This window comes from Vidua chalybeata, chromosome 2 (genome assembly GCF_026979565.1).
Source record: "Vidua chalybeata isolate OUT-0048 chromosome 2, bVidCha1 merged haplotype, whole genome shotgun sequence".
NCBI lineage: Eukaryota > Metazoa > Chordata > Aves > Passeriformes > Viduidae > Vidua > Vidua chalybeata.
In genome coordinates this window covers 8640249-8661753 of record NC_071531.1, presented here as the reverse complement: position 1 = coordinate 8661753, position 21505 = coordinate 8640249, and the positions used below count along the sequence as shown (strand labels likewise).

Sequence of the window (21505 nt, the reverse complement as noted above, 5' to 3'; positions counted from 1 at the left end):
TCAGCTGCAAAGCCCAGCAGAGACTCTGAAAGTTCATTCTCAGTTCCTGCCAGGAAATTTGGCTGTATGGAGAGATCTCAGCCCAGTCATTTTCTGCCTTTGGCTCTCTTATTTGTGACAGTGGTGTGTAAAAATCACTCACATTTTCTTTTTCAACTCTGAAGAAGAAAAGTAAATTTGAGCTCCTGTGCTGTCTGCTGGATCATGGGCTATATCCAGGCCATCTGGTATTCAGACTTTCCTTTTGCCCAGGTGTCTCAAACAAGCTGCACCTGCACTTTTAGGTACAGTAAATTGTCTGTCTGTCTTGGCCAAGCACAGCTCGGTGTGTGTGAGCTGCTCTGGTACCTTTGCAGGGTACTACCGGACCACTGGTGTGAGAAATTGGAGATTTTCCTGAATGCTGGTGGTTTGTACTCACTCTGAACTCAGAGGCTGTTAGGTAGTGTGTTTCAGATGTAGCATTTATGCCCAGCTTTTTCCCCTAGCTTGTAAGGGGAGGGACTGGTTTACTGCCACTGGAAAAATACATGGTGCAAACTTGCTCCTTGCCAATATCACTGTGCTTCAGAAACTGTAAAACTGGCAAATGTATAAGTTCTTGATATTATGTCAGTGGTCAGATTGGGTGTTTCATTATTTACTACTTGATAGATATATTGAAAATATATCTAAATATATTTGAGCCATTTTCCCCATACCTTGCTCCTAATTGAACAAACATTTTGATTATTAAAACATTCTTTCATTCAATGCAGAAGATACTGTACATTTCAAAATTAAATTTCAGGTCCTTTGGTTATTAAATATGGTCACTGATAAATCTGGAAGTGTAGTTCAAGACAAGAACTAATATTTGCGGCGTGGGTTTTTGCTCTCCCCGGCTGCACGCAGCTCTTGGGAGCCCGGCTGTGGCGTAGCTTCCACGTGCTGCCGGGGTTTGCTGCCGCGGGTTCCCGGACACGGCTCCGTGTCTCGGGCGCTAGGGACCCGGGAAAGAGGAAGGAATTTGTCCATTTACTCCGTGCTTGGCAGGAACGGTTTATTGGTCACGTGGCGCGGTTCGATGGAAAGACGGGACCGCTTCCGGCACTCGCATGGGAGCAAATGGCGCCTGACTGCCGGCGGGATAGGGCTTTATAGAGGGGCGGGGCGAGAGGATCCACGGCCTGCCGGCCAATAGGGGCGGCTGCCGTGGCGGTGACGTCAGCAACAGCGACCAACCAGAGAACCCCGCAGGGGCGGGCACCGAGCCAGAGCGGGCTGAGCGGGACCGTGTGGCTCGGGGCGGCCAGCACGGGGTTTCCCGGGGCCGGACGGCAGGGTGCTTACAGGAGCGGCACAGGGGTAAGAGCCGGCAGCAGGCAACATGGGGGCAGAAACCGCGGGGGGGAACAACACGGGGGAAACGCGGGATTACAGCACTTGACTTATTTTAACATAAATTAAAAACCCTCATCTAAACCCAAACTCCGGGATGCAACAAATAATGAGGAACATCTCAAGCCTAAGTTTTATTTTACTACGAAGATCCTCCAAGGTTTTTTTCATTATCTGTTTTTGTAGGTTGTTTGACATGCTGTGTTATTTGTGCAGAAGTTCACTTTTTATTTTCTTTCTCCCTCCACTGCAGACACAGTTTCCAACACAGATGATGAAAGAACATTCAAAGATCAACCCCAAGAGAATGAAGAAAAAAAGCCAGATGTACCAGTCTGCTCCACAAATGGGCACAAATCTGTCTTTGGCAGAACTAGAAAGATTGGGTAAATCCTTTGGGTTTGTAGTTGTTGGTTTTTGATTTGGTTTCTGGGTTTTTGGCTTTTTTGAAACCTGATCAATCTAAAAAGAGCTGTATATGGTTGGATAGATTTTCTTTTGGATTTTTCCAGTCTTCCACATCAGCCTCAAGCTTCCCAGGATTAGAAACTGCCTTCATTTAAAGGCATATTTACTGTAATTGGATTGCTGTTTCCTGGGAAATGCAGCAGTAATTATCCTTCAGCTATAAAGGCAGCAGAAAAAAAGTCTATTTTACATTTGGATTTTTCTTGTTTCTACTCAGAAGTAACAGAGTGTCCTTAAAGGCAGGCTTGCTGGAGAAGCAAATGCAAAAAAAAAGTGTTTGTAGGACCTGTTTTTTTTTATGTCTAGTGGTCAGTTTGGCTCCCAAGACAAGTTTTCCTTGGAGCTTCCAGCTGTGCAAGTACAGCCTAAGAGTGTGTGTGTGACAGTGAATAAAGAGAGCTGCTGCTGCTCGTCTTGCAGGGTTTAACCCTAGTTTGCCTGTGGCCTTTGGGGGCCACAGGGGCATTCACTCTCAGGGGACACAGGCAGATGCATTGACTATGTGGTTACACAAGTGGTGTCTGGACCTAGCTTGATGCTGTTGGGTGACTGGGAAGAAAACCTGAATGGAAGTTCATATCATGGCTGGAGCCTCAGCGGTATTTGGAAAACTTTGTTTCTCTTGAAAGGAAGAACACATTTAGAGTCCTAAAGATAGGGCAGGTGGATGCTTTCCACATTTTTTTACTTCTAAGGAGAGATGAGCATGGAATTACCTGCTCCAGCAACTCCAGAAATTAACACCAGTGATTTATCTCTCTTTAATATAGGGAAAAAGAGCATCAAAATTGCTCTGACCTCTTAAGCTATGGTGAAGAAAGAACCAGCCTAAGGAATCCTCTGTAATAGATCTAGATTTTGCTCTGAGTCATGCTGAGTGGTAGCTACAGTAAGAGGGCATTAAAATTTACTTTTCTAATCCCCCTTCCATTTAAACCCTTTAAGCAAACCAGTTAGTCATATCCCCTTACAAGAAACAATTGTTTTTATAATTGTTATTTATCTTAGTGCTGCTGTTTCTGTTTGTGGACAGAAATGTTTTCAGTGGTGACATTCCCCATAACAGAAATTTAATCCTACAAAAATTTGGTTTGCTTTTCCTAGTATATTTGGTGGCCTCTTTTGGAAATATATCATTATTGTTCCTCTTCCTTGCTTGCTTCTTCCTCCCTCAGGTTCTACATTCGTGTATCTCATGAGTGGATTTGTTTTAGCAAGGCTCTTTTGGGGCCAGCTGCTACTGACAGTGTAATGGGATAATTTTTCAGGCTATTGTGGTTTGTAAGGTCATGAGGAATACCATTACTTTGAAAAATTTAATTTCATTCATTTCTGTCCCATTAGGCCATGTTTTGCAGGATAAGGGGGTGATGTTATGTTTTTTAGGAATGGCATGTTTAGGGCATTTGATGCATATAATTCTAGAAATATCTAAAGAGAAAATACATATAGAATAATTTTCTAGAGGAAAATACACACACTTAGTCAAAAATACTTTCCTAACTATAAACTCCCCCCCGCCGGAAAAAAAAAAAAAGAATTTTCACAAAAGGTAGTTCTGGTTCTAAGCTTGAATAGAAGGGATGCTTTAGTGTTTTGGTGTCTTAAAATTAAGTTTGTATTAAATACAAACATACATAAATACAAAATGTTTTTTCTCCCAGAAACCAGTTTCATAACCAGATTTGGTGCTCTGTTGACCTTTATATCCAGAGTTGTCCATGGGTTAGATGAAATTACTGGACTATGCACATCACAACTTTGAAAATTTTTTATTCCCTGTTTTCAACAGGAGGGTTATCAGGGCAGTTACCAAAGGAGAAATTCCATATGGAAAGGATGAAGGTGAAAGGAGCACAGGCTCAGAGGCTGAAAGCCCAGCTCTGCGTGGAGGCAAATCAGCTCCGTGCTCCGAGAGGTGAGCAGAGGCTGGGACAGCTCCTGCTGGGACGTGTGCCAGTGCCCTGGGCTGCTCTGTCTCTTTGGATGCTGTCTGAGAAACAGAGCTTATGTTCATAAAACAAACAAAAAACAGCAAAAAACACCTGACAAAGCAAAAAATTATCTCCACTCATCTTACTCTCCTTGTGTTCAGCTGGTGACCAGTGTCAGTATGTTGTTTTTGTTCTCTGGCTTTTAATTGATGAGATGTGTCCATGTTACAGAACTGAGGCTCTTTGGTTTTCTTTACTAATGAAATGTTAATTGATTGTAATTTATGTTTTCTTCTTCAAAGGCTGTTTGCCTTTCTCTTTCCATGCCTGTTATCCCAGTTATTTTATTAATCTTCTGGGCTTAAGAGATCTCTGCTAGTGCCTCTGATGGCATTATAAAATTCCAAGAGCAACATTCCTGTCATGTCCTACCTTCAAAATGAAGCCAAAAAGCAGCTCACTGTTCCCTTGTTCAGTAGAACAGCCTACACTGGATCTAGACCCACATTCTTTTCACAGATGCACACACCTAGAAATTTTACAATTTGGGTTGACAAAATATTAACAATTTGCTATAAGTTCTAATAGCAATTTCCTGTCTCTAAACTAGTGTTTCCAAAGAGATATGCAGGAACAAAGGGTAGCAGGCACAAGGAATATCATGGAGTTTAGTATGCACATAGATAAACCTTGTTCAAGCAAGAACTTGCTTCTCTTTGTTACCTACAATGCAAATCCCAATTTCTAGATGTTCTTCAGTATGCCTTAAGCTGATGGTGACAATCTTCTTGGCTTCTTGTTGATAATTTGATTTCTTTTTTCCCCCCACAGGGTGCTGCAGCACCTACCAGCCAATCCAGCTTTCAAGATAGCTGTGTTCTTTAATCCTTCCAGTTCACTATTTTTTTTCACCAAGCTTATTAGACCTTCTATATCTGACCAGACTCATACCTGACTTCTATGAGACCAGAAGTAGAATTTTTGCTGATTTTCTGCATTTTCATTGAATAGAGATGAGGGAAGGATCTAAGAGACAAAACCTTGGGAATCTGGTGTCCATGCTGCTTAATAGAGAGGTTATGCAATATTAGTGGCTTTCTCTGAGAGTTTACCAGGAGAAGGACAAAGGGATGCTTGTGAGAGGTCTGTGCAGCTCTTTTTGTGTGCCAAACTACAAGAAAATTATCATGCAGTTATCCATAAATGAAGCAAAATAATTTCGTTTGGGTGGTGGAATTCAGCACCGGATAAACTCTCTGTACAGATTTAGGAGTGAAGTAGTCTATAAAGACAGTTTTTATGTTTGATTGCCTTGCTTCACTTTCACATAAATAATAATTTTATATCTGTTTCCCAGAGTCAGAGTGCAAGACTTGTTAAATTAGGGGTATTGAGTCATTATGATAACTTTTTCTTTACTTGTCATCTCATCCTCACCTACTGAATTTGGTGTCCTGTGCCAAAGCCCAGAGCAACATTGTCAAAATTGGTAGTATTTCACCTACCAGAAGGGAAACCAAGAGAGACTTATTCTTCTTTTTTAATGTTTCTGTTTAAGAGAAGATGTATTGAGCTGGGAACAGGGAAACTCAGGCCATGAGTTCACCTCTTCTCCTGGTTTATTTCTACTCCAGCAAAAATATTTACTGCTGAATGCTGTACATGTTTTTGCTGCTGAATTAACTGGGAGGCTGCATCAAGTCAGGATGCTTCTAGGAGAAATAGTGTGGGAATTTCAGGCTCATTTACACAGGCACTCCACCCCACTGCTCTCAGGTCTTGTCTACCAGGAGGAGAAGCCTCGCACAGTCACAACACCATTTTTCTGTTGTCTGCTTAACATGTATAAAATGTGTCAAATCTCTCTCTAGTAGCAGACTGATAGAAGAACTAAGGACACATTTTAAAATAATTTTCTCTGTTTAAAAAGTTTTAAAAAGGGCAACAGATTTCCCTTTCTAACCCTCAGTGTTCACATGAGTTTACCAGTATTATCTAACAGAAAATGTTCCATGGAAAAATTTTCACCTGTTGTGATGTTAGACAGAAACTGATGTCTGGTGTGCTGGTCACAGATGATTTTTTTGTCACTTTTACTAATGTGAAACTTCCAAGAAGACCTGTCCAACCTTCCTAAATTTCTACACTGGTTGAAAGAATCAACTGGTTAGGGTCTAGAGTCATAACTGGACACCAAAAAAACACATATAAACAGGACAGTGAATAAGTGGGTGCTTTTCTGGAGATAGATGGATAGATAGATGGATAGAAAGATAGATGGATTGGATAGATGCATGAGATAGATAGATAGATGGATGATAGATGGGATAGATAGATGATAGATGGATGGGATAGATAGGTAGGTAGATAGATAGATAGATAGATATACACAAGGGTTTTAGAGTTTCTGGAGGTAGTGCTGGCATTAAATTGGTGGTGGAAGTGTCCAGAGGTGTCATGTTACTGCAGTTTCCCTTGACACCAGTGGAGCAGCCTGGTAAGAATGGCTGCATGAGTTGTCCCTCCTCCTGCTGGATGTGAATGCAGCGTGGATTGAACAGGGACAAACACAGCTCCTGCAGCCTGGACAAGAGCTGCCCATTTGGGCCATCTGCAGTTCTGCTAGAAGCACTGACAATACCTGTATGACTTGTATGTGTAAAGCAATTGTAATTCATCTTTGCCTGTGTTTTGTTCTTTCCAGATGATCCCCCAGCCCATCAGGGCTCTGTTACTCTCATAAAGTTAGCACAGCCCTTTCCTTGCAGCTGAATGGGCTGCCTTGCTTTGCTCAGAGCAATAACCCTTCTCTCCTCTGTCTCCACCGCAGAGGGAGCACGCTTTCCCTGGGCAGCAGCAGTGCAGGGGCTGCTGCAGGACATGCAAGGGGCAGAGGCAGCGCTGCCAAGGCTTCCCTGCCACGCTTTCCCCAGCGCAGCATGACCACGGATTGCAGCGGGGTAAGGGCGGCACGGCTGGCACCAAGCAGGGGCACTGCACTGGATCTGCCCTGGGAGGTTGGTTTGCAGCACAGCGAGGAGGAGCCTGACAGAGAAAGTCTGATTTCTGCCTCACTTCTGCTGTGGAGATCCCTGCCAGGGCACAGCTCCTCGTGCTCTTATCAGTGACGTGGTTTTTGGTTTGGCAGGCGTTTCTCTTTTGCCTAAAAATTGCTGTGGATGTCCAGCATTAGATAATGAGTTACAGATTCTGAACTGGGAGGCACAAGGGATAGGAATAAGCATTTTTTTGGCACTTTGGAGCCTTGAGTAAGTGCTGTAAAATAAGGATGTGACTGTCAAGCACGCACAATCTAGCATTCTCCCACTGACTTCTAAAGGGAATTTTGCAATTCCAGCACTTGCAGAAAATCAGGCCAAACTGATTTTATTTTTTTCTGGGTTTGGACACTGGGCTCTGCAAATATTATTCCATAACACAAAATGTGTGATAAACATGTTATCAGAACAATTCCTCTCATGTGCTGTTAGGCCTCTTGGGGGGTATTTACCATTAAAGTTTGGAAAAAAAGGTAGATGAGTCAGAGCCCTGTTGAACACATCAATTTTCTTTCTAACTTCCAGATACTTGGTCTAATATGTTGTCTTTTCTAATAAAAAAAATAAGTTAGTGTATATGAAGAGAAGTTTTGGGAGCTGTAAATAAATGAATACTTGTTTTATTGATGTTCTTGTCGGCACATAGACTGACTTGTTTTCAAGTGCATTAGATTTGTTTGAAAAATCCATTTAATTTAGACGGAGTTATGTTATTAGCTTTTCTTTTACAGGTAGGCAAGAGGTCATAATGATATCAAGGATATTGGCATTATTTAAGGGGTTTTACTGGCATAATCAGTTCAAGTGCATTTGGTTTTACCTTGGCTGTAATCATTATGCCAGTACAAAACCCATAGGTTTTGTCTTTTTTTCTCTTTTTTTTTTTTTTTTTCTGATTTCTGAGCTGAGTGAGCTTCTAATAGATTTGAGTGCTTCTTTTCCCTGATACTTTACTCAGATTCTTCAGCTGCAAACTCAGAATGTAAGCAAGAATTGCATCTTCGTGCTAATTTTATGCATCATCAGGGCTAAGCAAAGCAGATTAGACTGGAATCTAAATATATTCAGAAATGGACTGGATGTTAAAGGAACTTTGGGGTTCTGGACTCTAATAGAAATTATGCTTTTATAAACTAATAGTGAATAAACTTAGATTTTGTATTTATGGCTTGTGCATTTTTCCTCTTGGGCAGGACACAGGCTTGGAAAACGACATGATTATTCCAGCAAGTGAAAGTGTACCTGAAGATTTAGTAAAGAAGAACTGCAGGAAACCTTCTGGAACACCTTCCATTGCAGTTTCTAGGATATCTTTGTCATCAGGCAAGTATTAAGTATTTTTATTCTTTCTGGCAGCCTTTATTATCAGAGGATTATGCCCATTCTTGTGACTCTGCTCCTTTTGTTCTTAAAACATGTTGAAAGACCAAATGTTAGTTTTGTAAACTTGCTCATTCTGAAAACACTTCCCTTTTACTAATCAAGTTCATACCCCTTCACAAGTTTTACATTAAAAAATGGAAATCTTTACCCCAGAAACATTGGTACAATTATATTATTAGGTAAATCACATTCTCTTAGAGTTGTTACAAGATTTAATTCACAAATGCACGTTGTTCAATCATTCTCTTCGTGCTCCCCTGTTTGAAATACTACCTGTATATAATATCACTCTGGTGCTGCCATTACATTTCACACCCACCCCAGAAGCAAATTTGGGAAACAATGTTTGGTCAGAGAACAAGCCTCTCACAGACTTCTTATCTGTTAATTTTTATATGTGATGCTCTGAACAAGTCAATCCATCTGTAATTTCATTGGAGGAAGGGCTCACACAGGAAGGTGCTGTCACAGCCACTTTGCAGTAGTGGATGGAGATCCTCTGTTTCCTCTCTGAAATTGGAGGCAGGAGCATCCTGCACTCTTCTGCTTCCCCCAGGCACTCAGCTCCCTGCAGGGCTGATGGAGTGGGTTTGGGCTTACAGCCTTCTCTCTGAAACACAGCAGGGCTCACTCTGTTGTAGCTTGATTTGGCCCCAAGCAGAAACCCAGAGGTGTATCCCACAGAGCTAATCCAAGGAGGCAATGTTCTTTACCTCAGACATTTCAGCTTGAAAGTGTCAGAGTTTCCTGGAGAATATTGTTCAGTGCAACTCCAGGCAGAGATGTTACAGATGGCTACTTATTTACGAAGCAAAATTTCTCCTGTTCCTGCTACCTTACAAATTAAAAGCTTTCCTGGTAGGTAAGAACTGACCTCATGTTACCAAAGCAGGTGGATGCTGAGCAAAACTGTAGGAAACTTGGGAATAGGCCTCAGACTCTGCATTTGTCTCTTTGGCAAAACTCAAAGGACATTAAGCTCAGGAGGGTGTCCTTTCCTGCCATATCAGCTGTAGAGCTGGTAGATGAACAGTAAAAAACCTTTCTGATTCCTGCTCGCAGGATCTAAAAGTACTCTCTTCTCCCTCTTCTCTTTCTAAATATATTTAAACAGTCACACAAAAGACTTGTATGGGGAGGACTAGGAGGCCTTGGAGAAAGATTTTCTATATCTTATCCTATAGGGTGGGTGAGAGACCTGTAGCACTGAGAGAAACTGCTGGAGCTCTTGAGACTATTTGTTTTCTCCTAATTTCTGCACCAGGAACACTGTTAATGACAGAAGCACTTTCTACATCCATCTGTACCCCCAGCTGCTTGATTCTGATGCAGATGCTGGGGAGATTGTAGTGGTGGTGGTGGTAGATGTGACAATCATTGTGAACACTTGGACAGTGAGTGTTGCAACATTCCAGGCTAGCAGGCCTACCAGAGAAAGTCAAAATCTTGATGATCTAGACATTCAGAGTAGATAAATAAACAGTACAGGGGTAAAATTATTGCCCAGAAGGCTGAGCAGCACCAGAAAGCATATTTCTTTCTCCATTTATCATAGTGATGTTCAGTTGCCATAGATTTGACAGATAATTAAAATATTGTTTTAATTTTTTTTTTTGTTAAAAAAACATTGGTGTTGGGAGAATACTTGTATGGAAGATAAAATGGAATATTTCTGTACAAACTATAGCAAACATTTAAATTGTTTTTGTTTCCCAGACCGTAGCAGATCTGAGATAGATTTGAGTGAATCTTTCTCTGAAGGAAATGAAGATACCCTGAGCATAAGAAGCAAATCTGTACCTAGTGCCTTAGATCAGGAATTGGTGAGTTATAAATATGTAAATGTCCATCTGGTGGAAATTCTGTTTGTTTGGACCAATAAAATCTAGACTGTATGTGTATCTACATAAAATATGGGAAAGGCAGGACATTCTTTCAGTGTTATTTAATGAGTTTTTTAATAGTGTCATCTTCTGAGCATGTTTGCTGTAGAGTGATTTCAATGAATAGTCATGGTTCCAATTTGTTGTTAATTTGCTGGGTGTTTAAGTTCACAGATGAAAGAAACCTAGCCTGAAAATAAATTCCAGGCACTAAATTGCACATGCTCTAGAATTCTGTTAGTTCATATTTGCATAAGTTTTAATTTTGATGCTGAGAAAGTTCATAGTTTAAGGGCTTTAATCTTTGTCTGGTTTGGTTTTCCACTTACCTGTATTTCTAGCAGGAAGACACAACTTTCTCTTCTAGCAATGTTGCTTACCTCATGTTCCTGTTGACTCTTCCATACATCTCCATGCCTTTTTTTGTGTATTCTATGGACTGCTTTTCCTGAAGTGATTCACAACTTCCATCTCCTCTGATGCACATATCCAACACAGGCAATCTGCAGATGTGCAGCAATGCTATAAAAGAATATCCAAGCTTATTAAATATGCATGGGGGGGAAGTTACTTAAATAATCCTTCATCTAATCACAGTTTATTCTAAAGTTTCCAAATGCGTGCTGGTAGCTTGTGCATTTTGCCTGTTGTCATAGTCCCACCCTTCTATCTGCTCTTTCCAGAAGAGCATTGGCCATGGCAGATGTCTCCCCTTCCTGTGGTATTGAAATTTGAGTGTTGATGGAAAAGCATGTGTTGGGATTTCCATCTTTTCTTGGATAAGTAGCAGTCAGAGAATGTGCCTGCAACATTGCTTTGGGTTGGTCTTTGAGGAATTAACAAAAGACCTTCCTGTGTGTCAGGTGTTGGTGGAAGAAAAACTTCAAAAATAAGTGGTTTATTTTCAAAATGTAATAAGGAAAAATGATGCATTCTTTTTTAAGAAGCTGGAAAATAATGCAGAATAAAAGCACAAAATTAAAAAATGCAGACTTTATATTTCTTTATATCTGTTTATATATCTTTATATCTGTTCTCTGCTCTAATTGAGTTACAACTTAGATATTTCTCTGAGGCAGCTGCCAGAGATGACAAATCCAGAGAAAACTAAACTCCCTTCTCTGAATTTTCACTTCTTAACCAGAGATTTTGTTTTGCATTTCTTTCTTGCTGACTCTGAATGAAATTTCAGATTGCATCTCTGCAACTCTGTAGCTTCTTTGCTAGCACAGGAGACTTCTCTTGTGGCATAAACTTGATTTAGCTGCTCTGAGATCTGATGCTAATTCCCCTGTAAAATTCATTCATAACAGGAGTCACAGATCTCTGATTTTACCCATATCCTCACTTTCTCTGCCTTATGAAATGAACTGATTGCATTCATCAGCTTTTGTGTTACCATATTCATTTAGGGTAGTTTGTCTCACAGGAGTCCTTCAGAGTCTTGTCCCATATTCATTATGGATGCAGTGGTTTGAGGTAAAAGCTGTACACCTGCTGGAATTTATTTGATATTTGCATGTAAGAGACAAAAGGAAAAGTATCTGATGATGGTAACAACATCTCCTGCAACCTGAGAAAAGCTGGAGTTTCACCTCCTTTTCTTCTAGCTGAGGTCCTTCAATCTCATTCCTGGGTGAGGGAGCTGACAGCAGTGGTATGGGAGACGTCACATGTCAATAGGATATGCAGATTTCTGGAATTTATCTGCTGAAAGCATAGGAAAAAGCTTTTAGTCACTTTTCTCCCACCTTTGTCAGGGAAACCCATTATCCATACAGAGAAATCAGCAGGAAAATTGAATGGATATTTTGCTTCTCTGACATAGTATTGCTTTTGATAATGAAAAGGGACAAGCCCCAAAACCCACATGGTGTGGCACAGATTTATCAAGGAGCATGGGGAACCAGCTAAATCCAGTGTTGTGTTCAAATGTGAGCACCTTTTCTAGAGAGGTGTGTGTAGAATTCCTGACCAAGTAGTGTTCATTTCATGCTCAGCTGCTTTTTTAGGAGTAATTGGATGATGTGCACTTTATAGCCCCCACTGGAGACCATGAGATTAATATCCTGCTAGCTCCTACTTTAAAAAGCTAATAACAGCAACCAATTACATAGTTGCAATTCTGTAACAACTCCTGAGAAATCTAATGGTTGTGGTGCAATATGAATTAAGAGAGTAAGTTAAATATTAACCTTTCTTTTTAAGTTTTAGATTTCTTCTTGCAGGCAAAAATTCAGCAGTTGTTAGGACTCCGTGAAGCAATGTTAGAATTTGAGTGTCTACACCTGAAACATCCAAATCTGAAAATGTTGCCTTACTTTTTTTCCCCCTGTGTTTAATTATTTTGCAGTAAAAATGTAGCATTGTTTATTCTCAAGTTCACTGATATGCATACAACAGTGTAAAGAGTTTTTCATGTATAGAATTTCTTCTTCCTGTTCCATAGGCAAGTGAGAAAATTGTATTCTTGTTCCAAATTTAGAACTAGACTACATCACCTGACATCTGATCTTAATGAGGGGAATAGAAATTACAGGTGGAGTGGTTTGTTGGGTTTTTTTGTTTGTTTCATTTCAGGTTTTTGGGAGATTTTACTTTTGAATGATTCAGCTGTCTTTCTGAAATAGTTTGCTCTGTTGTGCCTAGGTCTCCAAGGGTTTTTCCTTTCATTTAGTATAAGGTATCTATTACTTCCTTTTTTTTTTTTTTCCTGTGGGGTACTAACAGTGCCCCACAACACTGTGGGGCACTGTTAGAAAGATAAGAGACCAGCAGAGCAATCTCATGGTAAGAACATGAAAACTGTTTTCTTCAGTATGTAAATTTTGGTGATAGCTTGTTCTGATTTCCCTCTGCTCAATATTACATATGCAGCAACAATTGAAAAGCAGTAATAGAAAATCACTTTTAGGTGGTTTCATATCAGTTCAGTCACTGGAGCAAAGGAGAAAAGCCACTTTTAGGTAAAGTATGGCAAATGTGCTGCAAGTTTTTTAATGTAAATTGTGAATTCAACTCTCCAGCAGCATTTCTCCCTGCTCTGTTTTTGCTGATTAGCACAGAAGTCTTTGAGACTCCTGAATTGGAATACAGTATTTCTCTGTTTAGTTTCAAAGAGTGAGAGCAACTGAGCAATAGAGAATGAGGTGGGTCAAAAGGTGAAGTTTTTATAGCTGCAAAGCAGGTATAAGGAACTTGAAAATCTGACTTCCATTAAAATTAAAAACAAAGTCTTTCAAAATATGCCTGCCATAAGGCTTAGGGAAACACTGAGATTTCCAAGCTCTGCCTAATTGGATTATAATTGTCTACTGGCATTTTTTCCTGTTATTTTAAGTAAAGTTAAGAGTCCCATTAGGACCATCAATCACATCTAAAGGTTTAGATTTTACTTCATTGCTGTGTTTAAATGAAGATTTTTTTTTCTGTATATAGGTTAAAGGTGCTAAACTTCAGTCTTGCTTATTAAAACTCAAGCATATATATGAAGCTCTGCGATTACTGATTTTCCACCTTTTTATTATTAATACAATACAGAAATTTAATTACTTTTTAAAATGCTTATGAACTGGCTTTGATATAAGACATGAAGTGTATGTGTGAAGATTTTCAGTGCTTAAACAATTGAATCCTGAAACTACAACTGTCTCTTCTATGCTCTGTATCTGTGCCAAGATGTGGAAAATGAGAAACAAAATTCCTTTAGAGAACAGAATTTGAGTGCATCCAGCACCATCTTCCTAAAGTGGAAAACTTGTGAACCAAAATTAAGTGACAGAGGTTGACAAAATACAGTGCAGAACACAACAACTAAAACACCTGTTTGTCATTTAGGGCTATCTGGATGAAACGGAAGAAGATATTGATGACATAGTGGCCTCTTGTTATCCAAGAAAGCATGAACATATGACAAGTGGATTATCAACAGTAAGATCTTGGGTAGAAAACATGCATTGTCCTTCCACAAAAGACCATATTTCCTCCAGAAAGGAATTTTTTTCATATCACGTATCACATTCATCTTTCATTCTGCACTTGAGGAACATCTTCTAACATTCAGGCAGACTTTCTATTATATTATTAACACTACTCAAAGCTAAAATGCTGTTCTCTGCAGGGCATGGAAAGAGAAAACTATTTTGCATACTCATTAGCAGACTTCCTCATATGCTGGGGTTATTATCCAGTTTACATGTGGAGAAGGCAAGCCAGAGGGGTTTGCAGTGTGTGACTGCTCAGCTTTGCAGAGGAGCACTTGATCTTAATTAAATTGAAACAAAGAGAGCAAGACTGTGAGGGAGGAGGTTCCTTCTCAAACTACTCTCTGATTTTTTAGGTTCTTGGGACACAAACATTTGTCTGTGTGTTTGCACACATCTCACTTCCATGGAATCATTGTCCATCCCCCAACTCAGTTTCTCTCATTCTTCATGGCATGATTGCTATCCACATCTGGAAAATATTTCCCTTTACTGCAGGGGAGAGGTTCTTGGGGATTGTGTTGGTGAAAATTAAGGGGTAGCTGCACCTGATGGTAGCAACAAAATTGGCATAAGAAGGTTCTGCTGCACATTATGCAGTCTGTTATTCACTGGGAAAGAAAATAGGTAATAAAAGCAGCCTTTAGCCTGTCTAGTTTATTACTATCTGCTGTGTACTTCATTTTTGGGATCTGTGGGCAACTGATAATATCTTCAGAGAGTCCTCTCTGGCCACTCTTCTTTATGGTTTGTGTGTAATAGCTTTGGACTGCACAAAGCTGCAACAAACTCTATGTAGAGTGTGTGAGTGCTGAAGAGGATGAAGAAAGATGAGTCTGAATAACAAAAGAGAGGAGAAAATTAGGTCTATGACAATAACCAAAGAACTTTCTTTTCTAGACCTGCACCCCCATTAGTCTCTGTGCAAGCAAGGCCAAGGGAATCCCCAGTGAAGCTCTTGACCCAAAGAAATGGAGTTGGCTGAACTTGAGCTTGGCTCTCACGGGGAGAAGAAAGGGCTGAGAATATTAACATCACAGAGCATTTTGAAGTTTTAGATCTGGCCATGTCAGACTACTTTTCCCTCTGATTTTTGTAGTTCACAGAAGCAGACACAGCAGAGAGTGCAGCTTGCACCAGGTCAGACCTGAGCACCTGTAGCCTGTGCACACTGGGCTAATTACATCCACTTAGCCCAGGCTGGCAGTAACTCACAGCCTCCAATGCTTGCTGGTCCCAGGGATTTTATAGACAGAATAATTTTCATTTCCTCTGAATATTGATAGGAGATTGCAGGGGCTTAAGTGTTTTCTCTGTTAGGCCACTAATTAAGGAGCTGCATTTAGAGATCCTTCCCTCTGTGCTTCAGGCAGCATTCTGTCCATGTGTTGGGTTTTGTCCTTTGCTGTAGACTTCCCTCTGACCTTTCTCTTAAGCAAAGTGCAGCTTTTCCAGGGCTGTAGGTTTGAGAGAATCTCACATCTCAATGCTCCCATTTCTCTTATTCACCATGACATGTTTTTTAATGTCACTGCATGCAATGTTAATGGCAAAGTTGTGAATGGCCAGCTGCTTCTCCCTGCAAGAGAAGGGCAATTTTACAGGTTCATTTCTTTATTCCCCTTAAGTGTGTTGCTAACATTTCCCCATCGTATTTTTACCTTCACTTTGATTGTTTTAAGCCTTTGAGCCTCCTTGCACAGTATGTTTTTTATCCTGTACTATCAAATGACTATTAACTATTAAGTCACATTGAAATAATGTTATTAATGAACAGTAGACTCATAACTGTATTATTTGTTTTCTCTTTTCTCCTTTCCTTTCCCTTTCCCTTCTTTTCCTTTTCCTTTTCCTTTTCTTTTTTCTTTACATTTTGTTTCTTTTAGTTTCTTTTCTTTCTTGAATTTGAAATAAATATGGCTAGTCTTACAATGAATATTTGGGGAAAAGAAAGAAAGAAATATCACAAAGGATAAAAGACGCTTGAAATCTACCTGCAACACAAATGAGCAAAAATGGAAATGGAAAGTAACATTGAAGAGAAACTGTATCTCAGTGTCAGTCTTTTATTTTGTGTTTTCCCAATGCTATTGCATGAACTGTGAGTTTAGTTTTCTCTTCATCCTTCATCCTCCACATATTTATGTGGTGCTGTCAAGACCCACCACATCAGTGAGACTAAAATGTTCCAGTGCTTTACTGCAGCAATAAGATATGATGCAAAACAAATATAATTCTTAGTGAGGTATCAAAATGAGATTCTGTGTCCTTCATATGTTGTTTGCTACTTACTAAACAGGAATATGAATATTTTTCTTTGGGATTTTACATTTAGTGTATGCAATGTCCAGTGTAAATTCTACAGAACAGAGCCCAGGAGTAGGGGGCAAAAAGTGAAGTTTATCAACATTTACTAAATTCGTATACTTTTCTTCATGGTTGGCAAGCAATTCAGAAATTGTGTTTGCATAAGTTCAAGGGTCAGGTGCCATCTATTTGTTTCAGACCTTCTATCATGGCTTTTTTTTTTAACCCCAGCCATTTATCCCTTCCTGCCTGCTTGCATAAAGATTGAGGAAAAAAGTATTTAGATTAGAGAGAGAAGTGTTTGGAGTAGGAAACCTCATCCACCTCCTTGTATTGGTATAACCTTGGGGTTTTATCTGAAGTGGGCATACAAATCATTGCAGGATAATTTATACATTTTTTAGCACATACTGGACTGGTTAAGTTCCCTAACAGTGTAAAAGGATATTTTTATGTATTTTAGAGGTGGAAATGTATAAATGGTAAAGGCTGGAATTTAGCTCAAGACATGTTAGAAATTGGAGGAAATGTGTCCCATTGATTGGTATGTGTTGATCATTCTCCAGTAATTTTAACCAGTCCAGTTAATGGAATTTCAGACAATTATAAAAATGATTAAAAGGACAAGCATTTTTCTTTATTTTTTTTTTCTTAATTAAGGATAAAGCCAGCCAGCATAAATATATCAAAACCATTTTTTTCTGTTTATTTTTCCTACATGGGATATAAAATTAAATGCATGGGTAATAATTGCTTATGTAAATAACACTTTTTCCTGTTGTTGTTTATAACACTGACACAGAACTGTTTATCCCTCGAGCCTCCTGTGCTGCAGGGGCCTTAGGCAGGGTGCTTGGAGAGCTGGGTTTTGTCACAAACCAATTCCTTCTCTGTGGCCCTTTCCCTGGACTGTGCTCTTCCCTGCAGCTGGCAGGGAAGGAGATAGATCAAGACACAGTTCATGAGATCCTGATCTGGCAAGCAGAGGAGGAAAAATGTGTCCCCCAATAATGAATTATCATTTTTTTCCCCAGAGAGTGACATGTTTCAACATTTTAGTGCAATTGTCATCTATTCTTACAAACTCCAGAGAAACTGCCCCTTCTTACAAAGGCTCTGATGCTGCAAATAGAGGAATGCTTGGCTTTTGACTGGCTTCAGGGAGGAGTGACATGCACATGGACATGTGAATGAGAACAAATCCAATGTAATCCAGTATGAATCCAAACCTGCTGAGCTACTGTTCTAAAATATAACTTGTTTATTTTGATACAGAGATGACCTAATTTCTATCTAATTACTTTGAGGCATGCATCCTTCAATACTTGAAGTGTCTGGAGAACACAGCATTTCTCTGATTTGGTGACACCTTTTTCTTTGTTTCTTTCTCACTCTGGCTTTGCAATACAAACTTCCTTTACCTTTCTATATAGATAAAGATTTCTCACTGCACTTACTCTTTCTTGTTGCAGCCATTTAATGCTCTTTTCTCTTGATCTTTTGCACTGCCTTCTTTAAAGAACTCCCCAGAAGGTTCTGACAGAAAATGGACATATTTAAATGTTCCCGAAGCAGATGGTGATACTGTGAGTTCTCCTGAATCCTCTGCCCTAGATTACTTTTAAGGTTTCTCTCTCCTTTCTCCCTTTTTGTTGAAGGATGTACCTGGGTGTCTTGCAAGGTTCCTGTGTGTCAGAATTTAGGTGGTTATATGTGTTTTGGAGCAATCTTGTTCAATGACTCAAAAGGAAATGCACACCAGATTTCTCAAATATTTTTGAGAAAGTGTGGATATTTCTCCAGTTTTCTTTAAAAATACTCAGTTATTTCCTAATTGTAAACATTTGAAAGAGGGAATCCTCATAGCAGTACACTGTATTTTATGACTGTGAAGGAAGAGGGATTGAGTACTGATATATTATGCTGTAGAAGAAAAAATGGTGGTCTTATTATTTTTTTTTTAATTTACAAAATATGCAGAAATGGGGTGGGGGTTGAATTTTGCTCCTTCTTTTAGAATTGTTAATGAGAGACAGGTGCCACTTTAAATAAATATGGTTTTATACCATCTCCATTATGGGAAGCATCCCTGTAAGTTTTCCTAAGGGCTCTGTCAGCAGTTCTCTTATGAGACTCAGTAAAAATGAGGTGACTAGTTGGCCAGAGAAGTATTTTTACTTCTTTTAAAGGAAGACTTTTAAATTATTTTTTTTCTGCTTGGAACTTACATAAGCTTAAAATTCATGTAGCCTGTCTGCTCTTCAGTCCATATATTAACTAAAAGGTGGTAATTTGGATTCAGTAATTTATAAATAGGTTTCAGTCTTGCATGGAAAAACATCTGTCTAGGCATTTAAACTACTATTAACTACAGTTCTTATTTTCTTCACATCAAATCATGGCAATTCTATTCTATGATATATCTGTTTCCATAGCAAGTCCTAAAAAGTGTGACAATATTGCAAGGCTGTAACTTTATGAAAAAAAAAATAAACCAACTAAAACAAAACAAACCAAAAGCAGATTTTGGGAAAGAGTAAAGTGTTTCAGCCTCTGAGCCCTTTTTCTGTTCCCCTCCAGACGAGCATAAACAGCATGGTGAGTGTTTACAGTGAAACAGGTGACTATGGCAACGTGAAGGTCAGCGGGGAAATCCTCCTCAATATCAGCTACATCTACAAAACAGGAGCCCTCAACATCCTGGTGAGGAGCTGCAGGAACCTGGCCATTGCAGACGAGAGGAAGCAAAGGACCGACCCGTAAGCACTGAGAATTTCCTTCAGCTCTGCTGGGGTGTCCCCAGCACATCCCACCCTGGATGTAACCAGGGCTTGGCATTCAAGCCTGGGAATTCACAGCGTCCAGTTGGTACAAGCAGCATTTTGGTTTGGGTTCCCTGTGGGAAGGGCATCTCCTGTGTGCTTCTTAAGGCGACATGTACCCTTTCTGGGGAAACAGTAAGATTATTTAAATTACCAACCTATTTGATACTAAAAGGGAAAAAAAAGTATGAAGGAATAGACAGGCAGCATCGAGTTTCTTTTACTTCTATAATCAAATCTGAAGTATATGAGAGGAGTGATGTTCTGGAGGCAAGGATTAATGGAAATAACTTTGTTTTCATGGGCCCATACTCTCACTTTGCAAGTCCCACGTTTTCTGGGTTTTTCATCATAGTTTTCAGTATAATATGTAAACTCTCTCATCAGAAAGTAACGATTAGTATCTCTAATCATGGTTAATCTATGGTATATAAATTATGAAGTTTTTAATTCTCTTGTATTTTTAATGTTTATTTTGTCATGTGACCAGTGGGTAATCATATAGGGCAAAAGGGAAATTGTTAGGAAAGCTTGTTGCATTTCAGAGGATAAACAAATTAATTTAGCTCTGCCTTTTGTTATTCTGATCTTATCTGACTTACACCACTATGTTTGTAGGTAAGGGCCATACATCTCCATGTTTTCCATATTCTCTGTTACGTGTTTACATTCTTTATACTGCAAGAATTAATTTCCTCATATGTGTTGCTGATGCAGCAATGTCAGGCGTTTGCCCACACTGGTCATTTTATTTTCCCTGCTAACCCTTTGCTCCTTGCCCTGCAGATATGTCAAAGCCTACCTTCTGCCTGATAAGTCCCGCCAAAGTAAGCGGAAGACCAAAATTAAAAGTAACAGCACCAACCCAGAATTTAATGAGATACTGAAGGTGAGAAGAGTCTCTCTCAGGCTCTGATGAATGTTTCATATGTGTTCCAGTACAGGGATTAGAACTTGGGAGAAATGCCTCAAAAGGGAAGGTGTTTAAGCAAAAGCATCTAGCAAACCTATGAGTTGCAATTTGTGGCTTTCAGCATTAGGGAAGTGGTTTTGTTTGGTTCTCTCCTTTACGGTTAAAAATTCCATTAGTTTCCATAGATCTCTTTCAAAACTGTTGATTTTCCTATCTAGTCTGAGCTTAGAGTTGTTAAAAGCACCTTAAAGATTTTATATGCCTGATGCTGAAACAAAGCTAGATTAGAACTTCCTATCTAACTGATTTAGAAGAAAAAATAACATTTTGCAGTTAGATCTGAATTCTTCTGGGAGGTTTAACTTATTTCTAAAGCAGAACTAACTTTGATAAGAAAATGTTAGCATCTGCTTCACTATTTGTCTTCTTAAAAACCTGTGGTGAAGTTCATTTTTTGTTGCAATGGGCTTGATGTGTTTGAGGACACAGTGCCCACAGCTCTCTCTTTCCTTGCTTATTCACCTCCCTGCCTCTGTGGTGCAGGTGGGAATGGGGGGGTTGCTGGCCCTTCACTGCCTCTCTGGCATCTTGACCTCAAGGCTCCTGATGATTCCCTTTTCTACAAACTGAAAGGAGTTACCCAGCAGGCTACTATGAAACCAGAAACTCCTTTTAGTTTCTCCTGGGTTTTATGTTTTTTTTTTTTTTTTTTTTTTTTTAATTTCAGCTACATTTTAAATAAGTTTCTTATAATAGCAGCAAATAGATGTTCCCTGGCTGGTGGACTTGGCTTAGCCTGGCTACAAAACCATTTTGCAGGCACACATACTCGGTCTGCTTGCCAAGGGAGAGTCTTTTTATAGCCTCATTTTTAAATGGTATAGAGTAAAATTAAGGCTTGCCTGAACTGGGAAAAAATAGGCTTTATTTATCAAGTAATATAGCACTAAACATAATTGCTTCTAGGACATAGAATTTTCTCAGAAATACTGATTGTAACAAAAGGAGGTTACCTGAAATGTGCGTAGGTAAGGAAGTATTGCTCATCCCAACTGAAAATCCCATTAAAAAAAAGAAAATAAAAAGAATTAAATCTGTCTTGTATCTTCCCCCTTTGACTTTTACTCCATTGTTGCAGAACATGAGGTTTCTCACAGTGGGACAGTTGGTATCTAGGGTTAGGCATTGTAGAGATATCTGTACATAATTAGCCAACTGACTTGAGAGGTTCAGTTTTTGAAGAGTGTTTGTTCATGTCCAGATATTGCTCCTGATGCAAAAATAGGACATCTGGGTTTCTTTAGCTAATACTAGAAGAGTGAGTGTTGGGGAAATAATGGGCTTTTGCTAAAAGTAGAGCGTGCAGAGCCAGA

General features: G+C 39.5%; 1 protein-coding gene across 3 annotated transcripts in view; it reads left to right on the top strand.

Moving 5' to 3' along the window:
• The window catches only part of SYTL5 (synaptotagmin like 5), a 41111-nt gene that overhangs the window by 10222 nt on the left and 9384 nt on the right, over positions 1 to 21505 (top strand). The window contains exons 1-10 of one of the 3 annotated variants that reach the window (XM_053934836.1): positions 1475 to 1540; positions 1634 to 1766; positions 3641 to 3766; positions 6613 to 6742; positions 8035 to 8164; positions 9941 to 10047; positions 13945 to 14037; positions 17918 to 17983; positions 18978 to 19156; positions 20006 to 20108. In XM_053934836.1, the coding sequence (XP_053790811.1) occupies positions 6722 to 6742; positions 8035 to 8164; positions 9941 to 10047; positions 13945 to 14037; positions 17918 to 17983; positions 18978 to 19156; positions 20006 to 20108 (699 nt within the window). In that variant the 5' untranslated portion in view covers positions 1475 to 1540; positions 1634 to 1766; positions 3641 to 3766; positions 6613 to 6721. Of the gene's footprint in view, positions 1 to 1474; positions 1541 to 1633; positions 1767 to 3640; positions 3767 to 6612; positions 6743 to 8034; positions 8165 to 9940; positions 10048 to 13944; positions 14038 to 17917; positions 17984 to 18977; positions 19157 to 20005; positions 20109 to 21505 lie in introns of those variants that run through there. The other 2 variants (XM_053934834.1, XM_053934835.1) reach the window with 2 other exon arrangements.